The 19,429-nt window shown below is 38.5% G+C and overlaps 1 protein-coding gene across 7 annotated transcripts in view; it reads left to right on the forward strand.

Annotated features, from left to right (window-relative positions):
- chd2 (chromodomain helicase DNA binding protein 2) overlaps positions 1-19,429 on the forward strand; it is a 48,258-nt gene that overhangs the window by 19,188 nt on the left and 9,641 nt on the right. For 2 of the 7 annotated variants that reach the window (XM_055940206.1, XM_055940205.1), the window contains exons 5-22: positions 2,899-4,661; positions 4,983-5,088; positions 9,164-9,389; positions 9,952-10,038; positions 10,292-10,353; positions 11,040-11,159; positions 12,943-13,113; positions 13,198-13,331; positions 13,749-13,974; positions 14,074-14,174; positions 14,375-14,416; positions 15,678-15,859; positions 16,015-16,139; positions 16,317-16,533; positions 18,205-18,294; positions 18,516-18,706; positions 18,841-19,029; positions 19,161-19,320. In XM_055940206.1, coding sequence (XP_055796181.1) covers positions 5,033-5,088; positions 9,164-9,389; positions 9,952-10,038; positions 10,292-10,353; positions 11,040-11,159; positions 12,943-13,113; positions 13,198-13,331; positions 13,749-13,974; positions 14,074-14,174; positions 14,375-14,416; positions 15,678-15,859; positions 16,015-16,139; positions 16,317-16,533; positions 18,205-18,294; positions 18,516-18,706; positions 18,841-19,029; positions 19,161-19,320 — 2,379 coding nt within the window. In that variant the 5' untranslated portion in view covers positions 2,899-4,661; positions 4,983-5,032. Of the gene's footprint in view, positions 1-5; positions 4,662-4,982; positions 8,014-9,163; positions 9,390-9,951; positions 10,039-10,291; positions 10,354-11,039; positions 11,160-12,942; positions 13,114-13,197; positions 13,332-13,748; positions 13,975-14,073; positions 14,175-14,374; positions 14,417-15,677; positions 15,860-16,014; positions 16,140-16,316; positions 16,534-18,204; positions 18,295-18,515; positions 18,707-18,840; positions 19,030-19,160; positions 19,321-19,429 lie in introns of those variants that run through there. The other 5 variants (XM_055940208.1, XM_055940207.1, XM_055940209.1 and 2 more) reach the window with 5 other exon arrangements.

Below are 19,429 nucleotides of genomic sequence, written 5' to 3' on the forward strand. Positions count from 1 at the left end.
TAAGTCTAGTCTGTGTTGTGTGCTGTAACAAATGGAATGTTTCTTCAAATGTCTGCCGTATATGTAATGTCAATACTCTGTACTAAATCGATTTCTTAGAAAAACATTAAGTTATGTTTAATAACATTGAAGTAACAACTTTACATAACATTCCAAATCCAGGCATGTCATGTTTGCCCAAAACACAGGGCCTTAAACATAGCACTTGATCTTTAACATCCATAACAATCCAAAGCTAGGCCTATTTATTGGTAATGGGGAGTAGGATTCCCAGTGATGTGGTATAATTTGGAAAACTGATTTTAACCAATTGAGATCTACCACCATGACATTCTACCTCTTCTTGCAGTGTTATTAAAATATGTATATTCCAGTGAAAGTTTACCCCTTTGTTGTTTTTTGCTGCATGGCGAAAGCTATAATTGTATCACTCATTGTTACATGCCACTGAACAGACACTTCAAATTAAGCTGAATCAGTTTAAAGTTACTAATCTCTTAATTTGGTATATGAAGCCCTGTTACAAGGGCATCCTATTTTATCACAATGATTTAAAGGGATACTGCGAGATTCTGTTTTCTACTTACCCAGCGTCCAATGAACTTGTGGATACCATTTTTATGTCTCTGTATGAAGGAATTTGGAGCTAGTTTCGCCAGCCAATGCTAACAAAAGTAAGCTCAATGACGAAGTCTTCAGGTACGCTAGCGTATGATGCGTAAAGGACTCACCCTTTAAAGATTTACTTCAAATATGCTCATACTTCCCCTAGAAGCTGGAGGTTGCCATACATTGTTGATAACTCCTGATGCTTAAAGAAGCTTTCTTCCAACTTTCAAATATTCCCTTACTCTTCTCTTGCCTGTGGACTATGCCAGGTCAACATGTACTATAATTATTCACAACTGCCCAAATTTATCCTCCAGTATTTTTTGTTTGTTTGTTTTTTCATTACCAGCTTTAATTTTAAACATAATAGATTGAAGCTCCTTTTTTCACTTGGTGAGTGTATTCTGACATGATACATAGACTACTGCATTATGCTATTCTACCTATTTCCTATCTGGGATAATAAAGTAACCTACCTACTACTACCATTATGATTCCGTATTTTCTGACTTATTCGGGAGGAATTTCACTTTTCTAAACGTCAAATAATCACACTTAGGCCATGCTGTCTTTTTTTCTTCAGTAAAAAGGTGAGATGTGAAATAATCCTGTATTAATTAGACCCAACCCACCTCTACTAATGGATTTCTTTGCATGTCCACTAAATTAGAACTTCAAACTAAAGGTCCGATGGATATTTCCTTGTACTTTGAATATGAGATGGTTTCTCGTAATAATTCAGTTGTTTTCTTGGCAAGATCCTCCAAAAATCCTCACTTTATTTTCACTTGTTGGTCATGAACTGACATCTTGGGTCGGAACCTGCCTCTATTTTTTCTTGGCTCATGTGAATGCGTAATAGATTGAGAACTCTTTTTATTATTCTCGTTCTTATTAAAATTATTATTCTCATTTTTGTGATTTCCTCTCTTCCTTGGTGAATCTCTGCTGGTCATGTGTGGAAGTTTGAGGCAGGGTGCATGCAGAGGAAGCACATTTAGCATATTTTGTGCAGTTTAACTCCATGCATGATTACTATTGTTGGAGTTTTGTGTTTCGTTACAAATAAAGCAGCAGTAGTTTAGATACAACTCTAATAGTTCATCAATGTCAATTGGCCAAAAGTAGATTATGAGATTAACTCATGCCAGCGTGTGCTCAATTTGATTCCTGTGAACCCCCTAGTGGGCAGTTTAAGTAGTTTCGCCTAGCTTGACAGTAAAATAATAATAAATCCTATCAAATTAATGTCACCGCCTTATTGTATATCTATTCTAATAAACATAGTGTGATCTCAAAAGTAGATCACAAGCCATGGGTTGTATGAACGATTTTGATTTGTCAGATATAAATAACTACTTTACGTTATCCATGCTAAAATTATAAGTTATACTGATCTGTAATATGTTTTGATTAACAGACATCTTGTAACATTCCATTTGCTTAGCTTTCACCTGTATTTCCTGTTTTTGTCTTGTTTTCAAATTATTCAGCTGTAAAATTTGTTGAATGCTTGCTATTAAATTGCATAATGCTGCGTTCGTGTGCTCTCGGAATCATCGGAAATTTGGGACTGGGATACCTCTGGAAAGCTCCCAGAATTTACGTAATTGCGAGTTTCCGACATCCAAAACCAACCATAACGAGCACCCAAGTATGAAATAGTCGTTGTACTCCTAATGTTTCCCCGTTCGGGTAGTTTTGAGTTTCCTACTTCCTGGGAACAGGTGAACAAAGCATAATAATATTTGACTTTAGATTTATTGTTAAAACACTTGTGAGAATCATAGATTTCCAAAGGTTTTAAATGATTGCTTTTGTGGAAATTTGAACTGCTGACTTGCATTACCTTTAGTATTCCATCCCCCCCCCAAAAAATATTCACTTAATTGTTTAACGTTCATATTTGAAAATCATGGGCACAAGGTCATTTGGGGCGAATAGCGCTGAATCTTCAAATTCACATTTTGTCCAATCTGTCTGCATATTACACATTTGTAAGGATTCAGCCCTTAATGCTCTTAGATAAACATTCTGGATTTTGGGGGGTTTATTTGAATTGCGATATTTGTCACTGCATACTGCTATGATACAGACATTTTAACTTTGGGTTTTATTACCAACTCAACTTTCAGCTAGCTATTGAGCATTGGAATCGGAATCTTTTGTGGTGGTGTTGAAGCTATTTTCGCAGGCAAATTCCAACTGATGGGTTAGGACAAAAGTGAAGTATTAATTAAATGTAATTGGGGTTTTCGACTCATTTCCTTTTTCTTAATTCCATTAAAGACCCCGTTCTACTGGACATTGAAGTGGAGACAACTGCTTTGTCATCAAGATGGCGACGTTGATTTGGGAGCTAATTGGATTTTTGAAAAGCTGACTGGATTTTTCAAGATTTTATTTTACTGGATAAGATGGCTCATTTGGAATAACTTTGAAAACTTTGACATGGACTCTTGTGCTTTGGATGGATGTGCTGGCAATTCTTTGGAATCAATTGTTTGAATATTGTAATGGTTTCCTTTACTGAATTCAGTTACACTACTTTTCTACTTCTGTGATTTCCTAATAGGATGTTATTTATGTTAAATAAAACATTGCAATTTTCTCTATTCTGACTTTCTTTCATTGATCAATATGCTACCCAAGAATGTTACAAGACTACTGTCTTTTCGCTAAATGTGAAAATTCTGTCCAACTGAATCAATTTTACTCAAATGTAATCAAGTTTCTGGTATTTTCTGGGGCTTCCGATTTATTCCTGTTTCCTGGAAGGTATGATACGTTTGCCTTGTACATTTTCCTTGTACAATCTAAATGGACATTTAATAGTGCTAGCTAAATTAGGCCTCCTAACTTTAAATAAGATTGGGGGAATTGGAGGGTAAACGCAAATAATAGTTTACAGAACTTTTTATTTTGGACTTTTACACCTATTACGCAAAAAAAAAAATTGGCTCAAGCATTAACGCTACTTGTCTCCATTACGAGCAATACTTAACAATGTAGCAATTTTTTTTTACCATTTATATCCCTGGTTAATTTATTTGACCAGTTTTATTACTTCCTACACTTTGTAGGACTGTTCTGTGTTCACAATCCGACTCGTAATTGGCAAACAATTTTTTTGTAAAATACTTAAGTCAAATGAAAGGGTATGGCTGCTAGTGATCAACACATTCCATTGAGAAGGGGCTGGCTAATCCATACAGTAATACTCTGCATTTCTACATAGCTCTACATAATACACAGTTAAAACAGCTTTTGGCAAGAACTGAAATGGTGGCCAAGGCTCTGCCTCTAAAATGGCTCCTGAAGTCATACTTCCTGTCTGAGCAGGAAGTGATGGGTCTTAGTGTTTAATTATTTTTGTACAAATGTAACCCTTATTGATAAAAAAATATATGGATAGGACTTTGGCAAAGGCTATCCTCTTAAAGTGAAGCAACCTTTTATGAAATAAAAATGTAATATAGGTTTGCCGTTTTTATACAAAATAAAGGGGGTGGGACTTTGGGACATCACCTGAGTGTGGGGTAAATGGAAATAACGTCAATCAAAGGCAAAGCTTTCAGAGCTAGGAAGGAGCTCTAGATGGCGGATGAGCCTTGGGAAGGGGAACAATTCATTGGGCTTTCGTCAGCCCTTTTCATGAAATCAAGCTGGAATATGCCGCTCTATTAATGTTTTAATTTAAAATAACTAGTACTATAGTGAACAGTAGATTAGGTTTACTGCTTTTATTCGTTTTTCGTCGTGTATATCGGTTTTACTGAGTGTATGCGCGAGTCGTTGTCTTCTCTGCCTAGGTCTGGCAGCCATGGCGCGCCTCCATTTTTCGTGTGCTCTGTGAAGAGCTCTAGCCTTTCGTCTCACGATCACTTGTGTTGAAGCTTCAATATCCTATTAATGTTTTTTCCCCCCTAATGTTTATTTTCATTCAACTTTTTTTTTAATACCTTTTTGGGGTCATGAGTATTATATAGTCTATAGCCTACTTTGCGGATGTGAATCTAATACTTCATTATACCTTACTGTACATGGAATAGGTATGTTTACATTTTTATAATGCCTACAATCGATAGAATTTTTATTTATCACATTTTGGTCGTCCTTTGTCTGATGACGCAGTTAGAATTAGTGCATGTGGCTCGGTCGGTGGATCTAATTGTAATTCTCAACACTTGGTTTTTTAATTACAGGATGTCATCAGTTGTCATTTATCCATCGATAATTTATATATTAATATATATCCAATTTAAACGCCTAACACAACGTTGTCTTATTTCGTAACGTCAAGGATTTTACTGTCTGAGAAACTATCTTATGGGACTTTTATGATAGTTCATCACTCTTCTAACTTTTGACAGCAAATACCAGCACATAAGATCATCAAATCCAACGTTTTCAAGATAAAACGATGATTAAGAATAAAAAGCAAGAAGATGAAGGTTCGACTCAAAGCAATGCATCAAGGTACGATCATCTATTTAACTTTTTTGACATCTATTTTCATTGTTTACCTTGACAAGCATGGTTGATCGCCTGTGGACACATTTGCTACATAGTTTTAACGATTTGTACTAGTTTCAAACAAATGACCTTGGTCTTGTTTAATAGCCACACCCTAATTTTGCTAGCATTTTGTTACACTAAAGACTGAACTTTCAGGCCCATGTTATTGCATCTTTACCCACATGTATACAACCTAGAATAAGTTTAATTGGCTTTTTCCCCAAGAACAAATGCATGATTTCAATGTTTGTTCCATCGTTACAATGTTATATGACCTTGTCATATTAGTCGATACTGCATTGCACCATTTGAACATGCAACGCGTATTCTTTTTTAAAACGTTTTAGAACTGTAATTTACTCATGTTAACAGCATGTGTGGCTGAAGGGAAGTATTCAAATAAATATCCAGTAGGCGCTATTCAACTTTTTTTTCTGCATTGGCAACAATGTAGTTAAGTTTAAAGACGCATTTGTCATCGTTTGAAACAGTTGACAACATTGGTTTTAGTAAGCTTAAATGTGGGTAGCCTAAATTATAAAGTGTTCTCATTATTTGAATGAGAACTTAAATGTATACTAGGCCATAGTCAATCACGACTGAATGTTCACTAGATTTTAGTTTCTATTTAGGCTGTTGTAGATCTATTTACCTCCTGGATATTTTGTCTTCAGTTACAACTTCATTTGTTACAGGCTTCTGTCCATAAGAAAGGGAGCCTCTATTATTGTATGCCTATTTGAAAACGGCTTCACTGATAGTCAGTCCTCTTGTAAATGTATTTAACTTTTACATGTTTTGTGGATAGCCATTTGAAATAGTTATTAGGTAAGGTGTGTGTATATACTGAAAAAGTATGCATTCCGATGTCATTCAGAGAACAATTTCATAGGGGTTATTGGCATTGATGTGGCTCTTTCTGAAGTGCTCTTCACTGGTACACAAATCAGACTAACCATTGACATACTACATTTTGCACAGATTTGGTGTTCACTCAAAAGTTATAGATTAGGCTTTTCTATTAGGCTACATTTTCAGATTTGATAGGACAGCTGATTCAATTGAGTGATGTCCTCAATGCACAGTAGCCCTTTATTCAGCTGTGCCTGTATTTGTGACTAAGAGGGGCTTATATTCTGATACCATGGAATAGGCTAATAGCTAAGTGCCAGGATGGTAAATGTCATGTATTGCAGATGTTTTCATGGTCTCAACAACTTTAGTGATTTAGATTATACTTTTATTTGTAAAATAATACAAAAGTTGGGATTCAAATGATTGAAATGTATTATCTGTTTGTGTTGGAACACGAAACAATGTAATTTATTATAATCAATAAAAAGTTATACATGTGCTCAGGTTATTTTGAGGCATACTTATGTCAAATAACCATTCTTGCTTGCAAAATCATGGTAATCTTGAGTGGAACATATCTGCTTATCCATCATAGTGAAATCATTTCATTATATGGGGGATGGTAAGTGCACATTGCTTACACCTCTTACATTTCTGATAGGTTTAGAATTCAGTCATGGAAGTAACTGTCTTATGTCGGCCTATGTATAATTGGTGACTGGATATCGTAATTAAAGCCTGATGGGGCCAACGTGTTGTCACCTATTACATGGCTTACATTTCTTACCATAGGCCTACATGACTACTACAACTACAGGCCTGTTTGGGTTTCTCTTCAAGAGAGAAGTATTGCATTGGTTTTAGATTGTTAAACCATGCAAATGTTTCAGCTTAACTGCCCATAACCCTTAATTCAATTGATAATGGGTCACATACATGACATGAAGACATTGTCACACAATTAAAGGCTGTGTAGTGCATTTGCTATCCTATTGGCAGCCATTTTAATAACCATGCACATTTTATCCAAAGTCTGTCCCTCAAAATATTAATCCTCTACCACACTTTTGACTGCTCGTCCTGATAGGTGACTACTTTTCAAGCACATGTAAGCAAAAGACACAGAGAGCAGATCACTCTAATAAATATTCTTTTGAAATACAGGACATGAAGTGGAGTCCACTTTTAATTCACAAAATGGCTCTTGTTTTGTACTTTCTGTATTAAGTGTGCTCAGAACTACAGGAAATGGGAACAGGAAGTGTTTCAAAGGTCATAGGCTTTTATTTTGAGCTGGGATTGGCTCATTCCTCACCTAGCAACCCACCAGCCTGTAATCATTAACTTCATTTTTTTGTCCCGCCTATGTCTAACCTCACACTCAATGAAGGGAGTCACTTGCTCATGGGGGTTTGAGCATTTGTCACTGGGTGACTGACTTACATTTACATTTAAGTCATTTAGCAGACGCTCTTATCCAGAGCGACTTACAAATTGGTGCATTCACCTTATGACATCAATAAATAAATTGTCAATAAATTACAATAACTTTATCACAATTCATTAGCTTTTGATATCACAATAAGAAATAGATCTTAATTTTTCTTAACTGAATAGTTATATAAACATTTAATCAGTTAGATGTATATTTTCAAATAAAATAGAAAATCTATGTACTAATAGAATAGCTGTAGTTATATGCATAAATACTGTCATCAGTGACTACACAGGTAATAAAGCATGGCTACAAATGAAGGGATTGTTTTTGTTCTATTGTAGCAGCCTGCTCCATGTTTTAACCATTTTAAGATAGGCTGACTGTGGATATGATCTATTTTGAAAATGGAATAATGCTGATGTGGGTACCCCCTGTAGTCTGTTCAAGGTATTGCACATTCCATGTTAGTATGGGGCATAGACAGGTTTACACTCTAATTTGCTGTGTTTATTATGTAAGAATTACAGTTTAATAAATAAATGTTAGTGATTTAATGTGTTCTGGTTTCATTAAATAAAGACATTACATTTAAACTGAATAATGTTGACATTTCTTCTAATCTTTTTTAGTTGCATGTAACATTATCACGGTAAAGTACAGTATGAATATGGCATTTTTTGTTCGTTTTTTTCTGTCATGATTTACATACATTAGTTAAATGTAGCCTAATGTTTGCATTGACAAAAATATATGATGTGCTCTTGAGGTGAATATTACTTCAGGTCTAGATGTTATAATTGGTTGTTGGATAGAATCTCAGTAGGAGCTTCATGTTTGGTGGAGTCACTGTTGGCCCTATGTATGTACTGATGTGGCACTGGCAACCATAGGACTTATTTGGCGCCCTCTATTGTTTTAAAACAGTGATGGTTATTTGTGAAAGTTTGTAGGCTGTTAGGAATTGAATGAATGCAAAGACATTTTTAGTGTGGGCAACTTTTTAAATACTGTGAAAAGATTTTTCAACATGACAATAATAGTATGGACATTAAACACATCCCAGATTGAGAAGCACTTGTGTGGCTTTCAGCAATTTCTCCTGCATGTTGTTATGGAAGTATTTTTAAAGATCTGTTTTAAAAGGATTGGATTGGCATGGAGAGTGGTCTTGTTATGACAAAGTTAATTTGAGCACACTATGGGGATGTAATGATGTTTCCTTTCCACCTAAAGGCATTAGCATTTTGTGTGTAGTCTTTTCAGCACTACGGGAACTCCATTCACTTAGAAAACATGTTACACATTCTCCAACTTTTTGTACTTTGTGAAATAAGCCTCTTAAAACTTCCTACACACAAATCCAAGATGACATTGGCTGCTATTGTGCCCTTGAGCAAGGTGTTTAACACCCCACAACAACGGCTCCATGGGTGCCCAGTGTGGCAGCCCCCTGCTCCAACCTGTATGTGTGTCTTTTAGAGGTGTTAGGATAAGGCGGAAGTCAAATTTCCTTTGCCCTTTGTGTACAATTTTGAATAATAAAGTGATCTTAATTTGTTGAGCCAAATCAGTGTTTGACAACAGTAGGTGGGAGATTGGAGAAACCGTTCATAAAATGGGCTTGTTATTGAAAAGGGACATCTTTGCATAGCTTACCAAATGAAAGTACAGCACTATAAAAGGATGATATTAAGTAAATGTGGTAATGTTTTAGACTGAAATTCCAAATTTTTGATGCTATAGCAATTCGGCCTCAGAAGAATCGAACCACTCTGGGTTGGAGTCTGGGAGTCAGTCGGAGAGTGAGCAGGGCAGGGAGAGGAGAAGATTGCACCACTCAGGAGAGTCCAACAGCTCTTCTGAATCTGGGAGCCAGTCCGGGTCTGAGAGTGAATCCCAGCAGGCCTCGGCAGAGGTCAAGGACAGACAACCAGTTAAAAAGAAAGACAATCTGTCAGATGTGAAAAAGGTAAACAAAGCAAGGCCTGTACTGCAAACTAGTTTGCTTGAGTTATATTATGTAGGTCTGAAAGGCCGTTGCAGCGTTGGAAATAAATTGAAGCCCAATGCCAAGTCTGTGGTCTATGCAAATATATATATATATATATAAGCACCATTTAAGTTGAATGCATATAGTTGTACCACTGACTTGGTATCCTACTTTCCCCATATTTGGTTATACCATTATTTACCTGATGATTATTTGCCTGATAGTTTCTAGATTGTAAATCAGATTTTCTATACCAGGCCAGAAGAAGACATGTACTGTATTTACATTTTAGTCATTTAGCAGACACTTATTCTGAGCGTCTTCATATTCCGTTCAGATTCAGGAGCAATTAGGGTTAAGTGCCCACAAGGGCAAATCAACAGATTTTTCACCAAGTCGGCTCTGGGATATATCGCGCCATCAGTTACACAACAGCTTTTATGCATGGACACTGCAAATTTAGAAAGGGAGTCCTGTCTCAATTGTGTTGGAGACTGAAAATGGAAAGGATGCAATGATCCAATTTGGTATTTGATTCCAGATGTGGGAAGAGCATCCAGATGTCTATGGGGTCAGGCGATCAAATCGCAGTAGACAAGAACCTGCTCGTCTCAATATTGGAGCTGGGGTAAGAAGTGCAACATGAAATCTACTGAAATACTGCTGAATGGAAATGCCCCCCCCAAAAAAGACTTCCACGTACTGAAAGTCCGACCCCACTGAAAATGTCAATTTTCCCCAAAGGGGTTTTCATATGCAGAATCTTCACCATCTAGTGTATATCATGTGGATTTATTGGTGTCTCGGTCAATTTAGCTGCAACCCCTTATGGCAAAGCCTAAACTCTCATTGAGACGTAATCAATTTCAACACACTTGCAGGGTAGCAGTGACTCCGAAGGTGAAAGTCCTAAAAGAAAAGCACCAAGACAGAAGAAGAAAGAGTGAGTATTGAGATTATTAGATTTGTACTTTTCAGTTTTATTTTCTTCTTGATTTTGATTTATTCTTATCCACTTAAATCTATCATGTCATGGGATGAATTTACTATGTTGTGCCAAGTTTTGCTCAAAGTTAGGCTATTTGTAGAATAATTTGAATCATGACTTAGGTCTACTTGTCAAATCAATTGTAAATGGGTTAGTAAAACAGACAAATGCCATAGATGACGTTTGTTATCTGTAGCACATGTTTGCATTACTGGCAATCCATGTTGTTTTTTTGCTTCCAAAATGCACTTTCTGCCATCCAATTAGACTCTCTTCCATAACCTTGGATCACATTCTTGCTTGATATCTTGAACATATAGCCATAGTATCCCATGACAATCTGGATCTAAGTGCAAGACATATATTTGGTTTGATCTTTCAATTCAGTGGCGTTTGTATTTGTCATTATTCTTTCCAATAATTTTCTGGATTCTGTCCTTGCCATTTTCATGCATATGTGGATGTTTGTGCTTGTCTAAAGTGGCTCATTAGGAGATTCAGACAGCAAGACTGAGGTGGTCTTCAGAACTTTACTTTATGTTCAGTTATCTGATCAAATCTGGCTAACCAGAGCACCCTAAGCCCGGTGTAGAGCATTAATAAACCCAAAGGGTGAACTTGTGGTATTTCTGTGTTGTAAGAAATACCTGGAAAAGTGATGAATCGGATGATGATGATGATGATGATGAGGAGGATGCCAGCAGTGCAGACAGTGAGCAGGAAGAGAGAAAAGTTAGATCCAGACGACTTCCTGCTAGAAGGTAAGGGTGTAGTGAAGCCTGGCCTTCAGACAGCTAATCTGTCCACTTTCATGTCCATTGTGTGTGATCAGAAACTGGCTATTGTAGTGCTTTTTTGGCTTTGAAAGTGCTGTATGACCGGGTTTCTTTTTAGCCTTCAGTCACATACAAAATATGAAATCTGTCAATTCCAATCTGATAATTGTTCAAAATGTTCTTCTGTGTATTATTTATTACTGTGCATTTAATGTTGTATCAACTATGATATGCATTGTACTATTCTATATTGTTATATTGCAGTGAATATTTGCATTTAGACTCAGAAGGATGACAAAAAAAAGAACAGTTAAAAATCCTAAAGTCAACCAAAATGACGTTCTGATGAAGGCTCGCTAACATTATCAGCTACAGTGCCTTCGGAAAGTATTCAGACCCCTTTACTTTTTACACATTTTGTTATGCTACTGCTTTATTCTAAAATTGATTAAATAAAACATTTTTCTCAGCAATCTACACACAATACCCAACAATGACAAAGCAAAAACATGTTTTTAGAAATGTATTAAAAATACATTTAGACCCTTTGCTATGAAACTCGAAATTGAGCTCAGGTGCATCCTGTTCCCATTGATCCATCCTTGAGATGTTTGTACCTGTGGTATATTCAATTGATTGGACATGATTTGGAAAGGCACACACCTGTCTATATAAGGTCCCACAGTTGACAGTGCATATCAGAGCAAAAACAAAGCCATTAGTTTGAAGGAATTGTCCCTTGAACTCCAAGACAGAACAGTGGCCTCCATCATTCTTAAATGGAAGATGTTTGGAACCACCAAGAGCTGGACTCCCGGCCAAACTGCAATCGGTGGCGAAGGGCCTTGGTGAGGGAGATTACCAGGACCCCGATGGTCACTCTGACAGAGCTCACGTCTAGAGGAAACCTGGCACCATACCTACGGCAAAGCATGGTGGTAGCAGTATCATGGTGTGGGGATATTTTTCAGCGGCAGGGACTGGAAGACTAGTCAAGATCGAGGCAAAGATGAACGGAGCAAAGTACAGAGAGATCCTTGATGAAACCCTGCTCCAGAGTGCTCAGAACCTCAGACTGGGGTTCGAAGAGAGACTTGAAGATAGATTTGATGCAACGCTCCCCATCCAACCTGATAGAGCTTGAGAGTATCTGCAGAGAAGAAGGGTAGAAACTCCACAAATACATGTGGGCCAAGCTTGTAGTGTCATACCCAAGAAGACTCGATGCTGTAATCGCTGCCAAATGTGCTTCAACAAAGTACTAAAGGGTCTGAATACTTATGTAAATGTTATATTTCATTTTTTTTTTTGTGCAAAAATGTCTACATTTGTTTTTGCTTTGTCACTGAGGCATTGTGTGTAGATTGAGGGGAAAAAACTATTTAATCAATTTTAGAATAAGGCTGTAACGTAATAAAATGTGGAAAAAGTTGAGGGATCTGAATACTTTCCGAATGCACTGTACATTAAATATTTTTGTAGTGTCTTGTTTTTTTTTCTTTTGTGGGTTGGCTTTAGGATTCTCCCCCCCATTGATCACTTGGTATTCTAAAGACATTTAATTAAGAAATTCACCTGTAAGCCTATCAATAATAAATTATTAATATTGCTGAGGTCGGAGGGTTGAAAGCTGTCTCAAGGCCATTGGTGTCAGATTGTTAGGAGTGATTATAGTCAGCTAGAGCTGTTAGCCTACTTACTAGTTTTCCTCTGTCTTGCAGAGTGGTTAGAAGTGGTATATGTGTGTATTTGACTCAATATTTTACAGACCACAGAACAAATCATCTACAGTCAAAAAACAGCAGCCTCCAAAGGGAAGGAAAACCAGGAAACAAGAGTCATCTGTGGAGGAAGATGATGATGATGAGGACGATGATGATGATGATGATGATGATACCCCAAAGAGACAAACCCGGCGAAGGGTGTCTGCTAAAGTCAGGTATGTCAATGTTTCACTTGTTCAATATAAAATATGAAGGAAATTGTTTACCGTGCATGACATGCATTGTGTGGTTTGTTCCAGTTACAAGGAAGACCAAAATGACTTTGAGACGGACTCTGACGACCTGATAGAGATGGAGGGAGCTGAGGTGGAGCCGGAAGATGACAGCGAGACCATTGAGAAGATCATGGATACCAGGACAGGAAAAAAAGGAGGTGATGCATCCTCACTTAGTATCTCACCTGTATTGTGTTAACCCATCTAGATAGACATTGCCAGCAGAAGGGTTTACTACAAAGCAGGATCAAGGAGTAGGCCAGATAACTTGACTAAATATTCTGATAGGCTTGAAATGGGCATGGTCTAATTGATTCAACAAACTCCTAAGTTTTTCTTTTTTAATAAACCAGAATATACATTTTTTGTGTTTTTTTAATCAAAGTTAGCTGGATAACTAATTGATCCTGCTTTATAGTACCCTCTGGTGTTGAAAGAGGCAGTAACCGAGGTGCTCATATTACCATGCTAGACAAGGCATCTGTTTACTAGCGGCTGCCTCCTGGTTAGGAATCTAAACTGTGAATCAGATATTGAAAATATTAATATCCAAATTTTGTGTGTATCCATTTTAGCATGTGGGGCTTCCACTACCCAGTATGCTGTGGAGGAAAATGGGGACCCAGGAGCCGACTTTGACCCAGAGAAGGATGAGGGAGAGACCCATTACCTGATCAAGTGGAAAGGCTGGTCCTACATCCACAACACCTGGGAGAGCATCGACTCCCTCACTCAACAGAAGGTCAAGGGACTCAAGAAACTAGACAACTTCAAGAAGAAGAACGATGAGCTCAATGCTTGGTGAGGGCTTGTTTTGTACACATGTAAAGTAGCTACAATTGAAGTTTTACCTTTCAGTGTTGTGTTCTTTTACTTAGTGACACTGATTATCTTCCATAGGTTGAGCAAAGCATCCCCTGAGGATTCAGAATATTACAACTGCCAGCAAGAGCTAACCACTGATTTAAATAAGCAGTTCCATATTCTGGAGAGAGTTATTGGTAAGAAACTGAACTCCTTTGAAATGTGTCTTCATTGACTAGCAGCAATGGTTCATCGATGAAAATATATTTGACAAAATTGTGATTATTACAACAGACTTACCTTCTTTCTTCACACTTTATAATATGTTTACAGAATTAGTGTAATCAACAATCATGGCTATTTGGGGAATGTAATTTGAGATGTTTTGTTTTTTCAGCGACTAAGACCGGAAAGACACAGGGACTCTCGGATTTCCCCTGTAAGTCCCTCATGTCATCACCAACATTATCATACACTATATATACTATATGTACTGTACATACTATATGTATGTGGACACCCGTTAAAATGAGTGGATTCTGCTATTTCTGCCACACCCATTGCTGACAGGTGTATACATTCGAGCACACAGCTATGCAATCTCCATAGACAAACATTGGCAGTAGAATGGCCTTACTGAAGAGCTCGGTGACTTTCAATGTGGCACCGGCAAAGGAGGCCTCCTTTCCAACAAGTTAATTCATCAAATATCTGCCCTGCTAGAGCTGTCCCGGTCAATTGTAAGTGCTGTAATTGTGAAGTGGAAACGTCTAGGAACAACAACGGCTCAGCCGCGAAGTGGTAGGCCACTCAAGTTCACAGAACGGAGGTGCTGAAGCGCATAGCGTGTAAAAATCATCTGTCCTCGGTTGCAACACTCACTACCCACTTCCAAACTGCCTCTGGAAGCAACGTCAGCACAAGAACTGTTCGTCTGGACCTTCATGAAATGGGTTTCCATGGCCGGGCAGCAGCGCACAAGCCTAAGATCACAATGCGCAATGCCAAACGTTGGCTGGAGTGGTGTAAAGCTCACCGCCATTGGACTCTGGAGCAGTGTAAACGCATTCTCTGGAGTGATGAATCACGCTTCACCATCTGTTAGACCGACGGAAGAATCTGGGTTTGGCGGATGCCAGGAGAATGCTATGTGCCCGACTGCATAGTGCCAATTCAACGCTACAGCATACAATGACATTTTAGACGGTTCTGTGACTCCAACTTTGTGGCAACAGTTTGGGGAAGGCCCTTTTCTGTTTAAGCATGACAATGCCCCTGTCTGTGCACAAAGTGAGGTCCAGAAATGGTTTGTTGAGATCCGACTGGCTAGCACAGAGCCCTGAGCTCAACCCCATTGAACACCTTTGGGATGAATTGGAACGCTGACTGCGAGCCAGGCATAATTGCTCAACATCAGTGCCCGGCCTCACTAATACTCTTGTGGTTGAATGGAAGCAAGTCCCCACAGCAATGTTCCAACATCTAGTGGAAAGCCTTCCCAGAAGAGTGGAGGCTGTTATAGCAACAAAGATGGGGCCAACTCCATATTAATGCCCATGATTTTGGAATGAGATGTTTGACGAGCAGGTGTCCACATACGTTTGGTCATGTAGTGCATCTTCATTATCATACTAAGCACATTTTGATTAAATCGTTCTGAATTTTTTTTCGCTGAAGATGTTGTTTTCACTGTACACCAGCTCACAGCCACAAGAATGGTGCTTCTTCCAATGAGCCAGAGTACCTGTGTAAGTGGATGGGCCTGCCTTATTCAGAGTGCAGCTGGGAGGATGGAGCTCTGCTGGGGAAGAAGTTCCAGCACTGTATAGACAGCTTCACCAACAGGAACTCCAGTAAAACAGTTCCCTCCAAAGACTGCAAAGTGAGTGAGGAAAGTGTCCCGACTAGATAGATTGCACATCTAGTCACAATTGTTTTATTTAAATGTTTACTAATATCAGCTAGAACACAAAAATGTACAATATATAGCTATAGTAATTTCAGAACAGTGCAGTTATTTTCTATCTCTAATTTCAGGTGTTGAAACAGAGGCCTAGATTTGTTGCACTAAAGAACCAGCCATCGTACATTGGGGATGAGAACCTGCAGCTGAGAGATTACCAGTTAGATGGACTGAACTGGCTAGCTCACTCCTGGTGCAGGTACACATCAAGTCACGTGGGACACTAGAGAAACAGTAGAGATTATTAAGGTTTTAATCATTGTATTTACTGGATACTGTACTGAGGTGTACTGTTAATTACCTGGAATTAGATAGGTAGTAGGTCATTTTAGCATCAATGTAACCCTAATAAGACTCCATGTTCTGTGTTTATCAGGTGCAATAGTGTGATCCTAGCTGATGAGATGGGTCTGGGGAAAACCATCCAGACCATCTCGTTCCTGTCCTACATGTTCCACCAGCACCAGCTGTATGGGCCCTCCCTGGTGGTGGTACCCCTATCCACCCTCACCTCCTGGCAGAGAGAGTTTGACACCTGGGCCCCCGATATGAACGTGGTGGTCTACTTGGGAGACGTGATGAGCAGGAAATCGGTACGGAAATCCCCTCTTTACAAAACTCGAAAGAAGCGTTGTAGTCTTGTTGCCAACCAAAAATGAATATCCCCCTCTTTAATTTTTTTATTTAACCTTTATTTAACTAGGCAAGTCAGTTAACTCTGAACCACCCATCCCGGATCCGGGATCATTATCATCAGAAACGCTGACTAGCATAGCCTAGCATAGCGCCACAGGTAAATAATATAATATCATGAAATCACAAGTCCAATACAGCAAATGAAAGATAAACATCTTGTGAATCCAGCCAACATGTCTGATTTTTAAAATGTTTTACAGCGAAAACACAACATATATTTATGTTAGCTCACCACCATATCCAAAAAACACAGCCATTTTTTTCACTGCAAAGATAGCTTTCACAAAACCCACAAATAGAGATTAAATTAATCACTAACCTTTGAACATCTTCATCAGATGACAGTCATATGACATCATGTTATACAATACACTTGTTTTTTTCCGATAATGTGCATATTTATAGCCACAAATCGTGGTTTTACATTGGCGCCATGTTCAGAAATGGCTCCAAAATAGCCAGAATAATTACAGAGAGCAACGTGAAATACAGAAATACTCATCATAAAACTTTGATGAAAGATACATGTTTTACATATAATTAAAGATACACTGGTTCTTAATGCAACCGCTGTGTTAGATTTAAAAAATAACTTTAGTAAAAAGCATCCCATGCAATAATCTGAGACGGCGCTCAGCCATTCTCCGCCATGTTGGAGTCAACAGAAATACGAAATTACATCATAAATATTCCCTTACCTTTGAACTTTCATCAGAATGGAGTGCCAGGAATCCTAGTTCCACAATAAATTGTTGTTTTGTTTTATAATGTCCATTACTTCTGTCGAATTAGCAACTTTGGCTAGCATGTGTAGTTCACGTGTCCATACAAATTTACGCTAATGAACGAAAACTTCAAAAGGTGATTTTACAAATCGAATAAACTGGTCAAACTAAGTTGAGAATCAATCTTCAGGATGCTTTTCTCATATATATCCAATATCGTCCCAAACGGAGCATTTCTTCATGTCTATATAGCCCATGGCAGAGAAGGACATCACACGCCCAGTGTGCGTGACCAAGAACTGGCATTCTACCTGATCAGTTACTCCAATGGCTCTCATCCGGTCCCACATCAAGCTAGACGCTTCATTCCACGTTCTACTGCCTGTTGACATCTAGTGGAAGGTGTATGAAGTGCATACAGATCCATAAATATAGGAGAATTAAATAGGCGATGACTTTCACAGCGACCCATTTCAGAATTTTCACTTCCTGTTTGGAAGTTTGCCTGCCATATGAGTTCTGTTTTACTCACAGATATAATTCAAGCCGTTTTAGAAACTTCAGAGTGTTTTCTATCCAATAGTAATAATATGCATATCATATGATCTAGGACAGAGTACGAGGCCGTTCAATTTGGGCACCAATTCATCCAAAAGTGAAAATGTTGCCCCCTCTCCTAGAGAAGTTAAAAACAATTATTTGTGGGTTAAGTGCCTTGTTCAGGGGCAGAATGACAGATTTTTACCTTGTCAGCTCGGGGATTCGATCTAGCAACCTTTCGGTTACTGGCCCAACGCTCTAACTACTACCTGCCGCCCTCTCGTTTGCTTTTGTGTTGTACAGATCCGTGACTATGAGTGGGTATGCCATCAGACGAAGAGAATAAAGTTCAATGCACTTATAACCACGTATGAAATTCTACTGAAAGACAAGGTAAGGCATCTGTATTTCTTGGAAGTATTTTCAGACGGATGTATTTCGATAAACTGAATCGGCTTCGATTTGTACTGGCCAAAATAGTACACATATAGTTGATTTATAAAAAAAATAAAATAAAAAAAAAAGACAAAGGAAACATTAATGGTTTGATTGAATACAACTCTCCACTCACTCAATGTGTGTGGTCTCACTCAATGTGTGTGGTCTGTCCATAGGGGGTGTTGGGGAACATAAACTGGGCTTTCTTGGGTGTGGACGAAGCTCACAGGCTAAAGAATGACGACTCCCTGTTGTACAAAACCCTGATCGAGTTCCGGTCCAACCACAGACTTCTTATCACAGGGACACCACTGCAGAACTCTCTCAAAGAGCTGTGGTCCCTTCTGCACTTCCTCATGCCTGACAAGTATGTACTTCTCCTCTCTATAAAATACATCATGTATATTTTGGCAAATGTAGACTTTGAGAAGAGCAACCTGTGCATTTGTATTCATTTACAGTGTTCTTATCCTGATGCAATTGTACTTTCCCCCTCTGAAGGTTTGAAAATTGGGAAGATTTTGAAAGTGAGCATGGTAAAGGGACTGACAATGGCTACCAGAGCCTCCACAAAGTCCTTGAGCCCTTCCTTCTGAGGCGTGTAAAGAAGGATGTGGAGAAATCCCTGCCTGCCAAGGTAGAACAGATACTCCGTGTGGACATGTCTGCTGTGCAGAAGCAGTACTACAAGTACGTTCCCTCATATGTAGCGCTTCTGTCTATCCATGTCTGCCTGTCTGGACAGATGATTTGAGCAGTACCTAAGGTCTTACTCCTTGTCCCTGAAGTTAACTGGTGGTGTGTTTTGGTGCTTGTTTCAGGTGGATTCTGACCAGGAACTTCAGAGCCCTGCAGAAAGGCACCCGAGGCAGCTCCTCTGGCTTCCTCAACATCGTCATGGAGCTGAAGAAATGCACTAACCATGGTTTCCTCATCAAACAGCCTGAGGAAGAGTGTGACACTCCACAGGAGCACCTGCAGGTAGGACTAGCAAGAAGAGCTCAGCTCAGTGCATTATGGTAAAAGATGTGTTATGTCCATGTGATAATACAGTGGACTATCTCTACTTTTGCTGTTTTGAACATTTAGA

This window comes from Salvelinus fontinalis, chromosome 12 (assembly GCF_029448725.1).
Source record: "Salvelinus fontinalis isolate EN_2023a chromosome 12, ASM2944872v1, whole genome shotgun sequence".
In the NCBI taxonomy this organism is placed as follows: Eukaryota; Metazoa; Chordata; class Actinopteri; order Salmoniformes; family Salmonidae; genus Salvelinus; species Salvelinus fontinalis.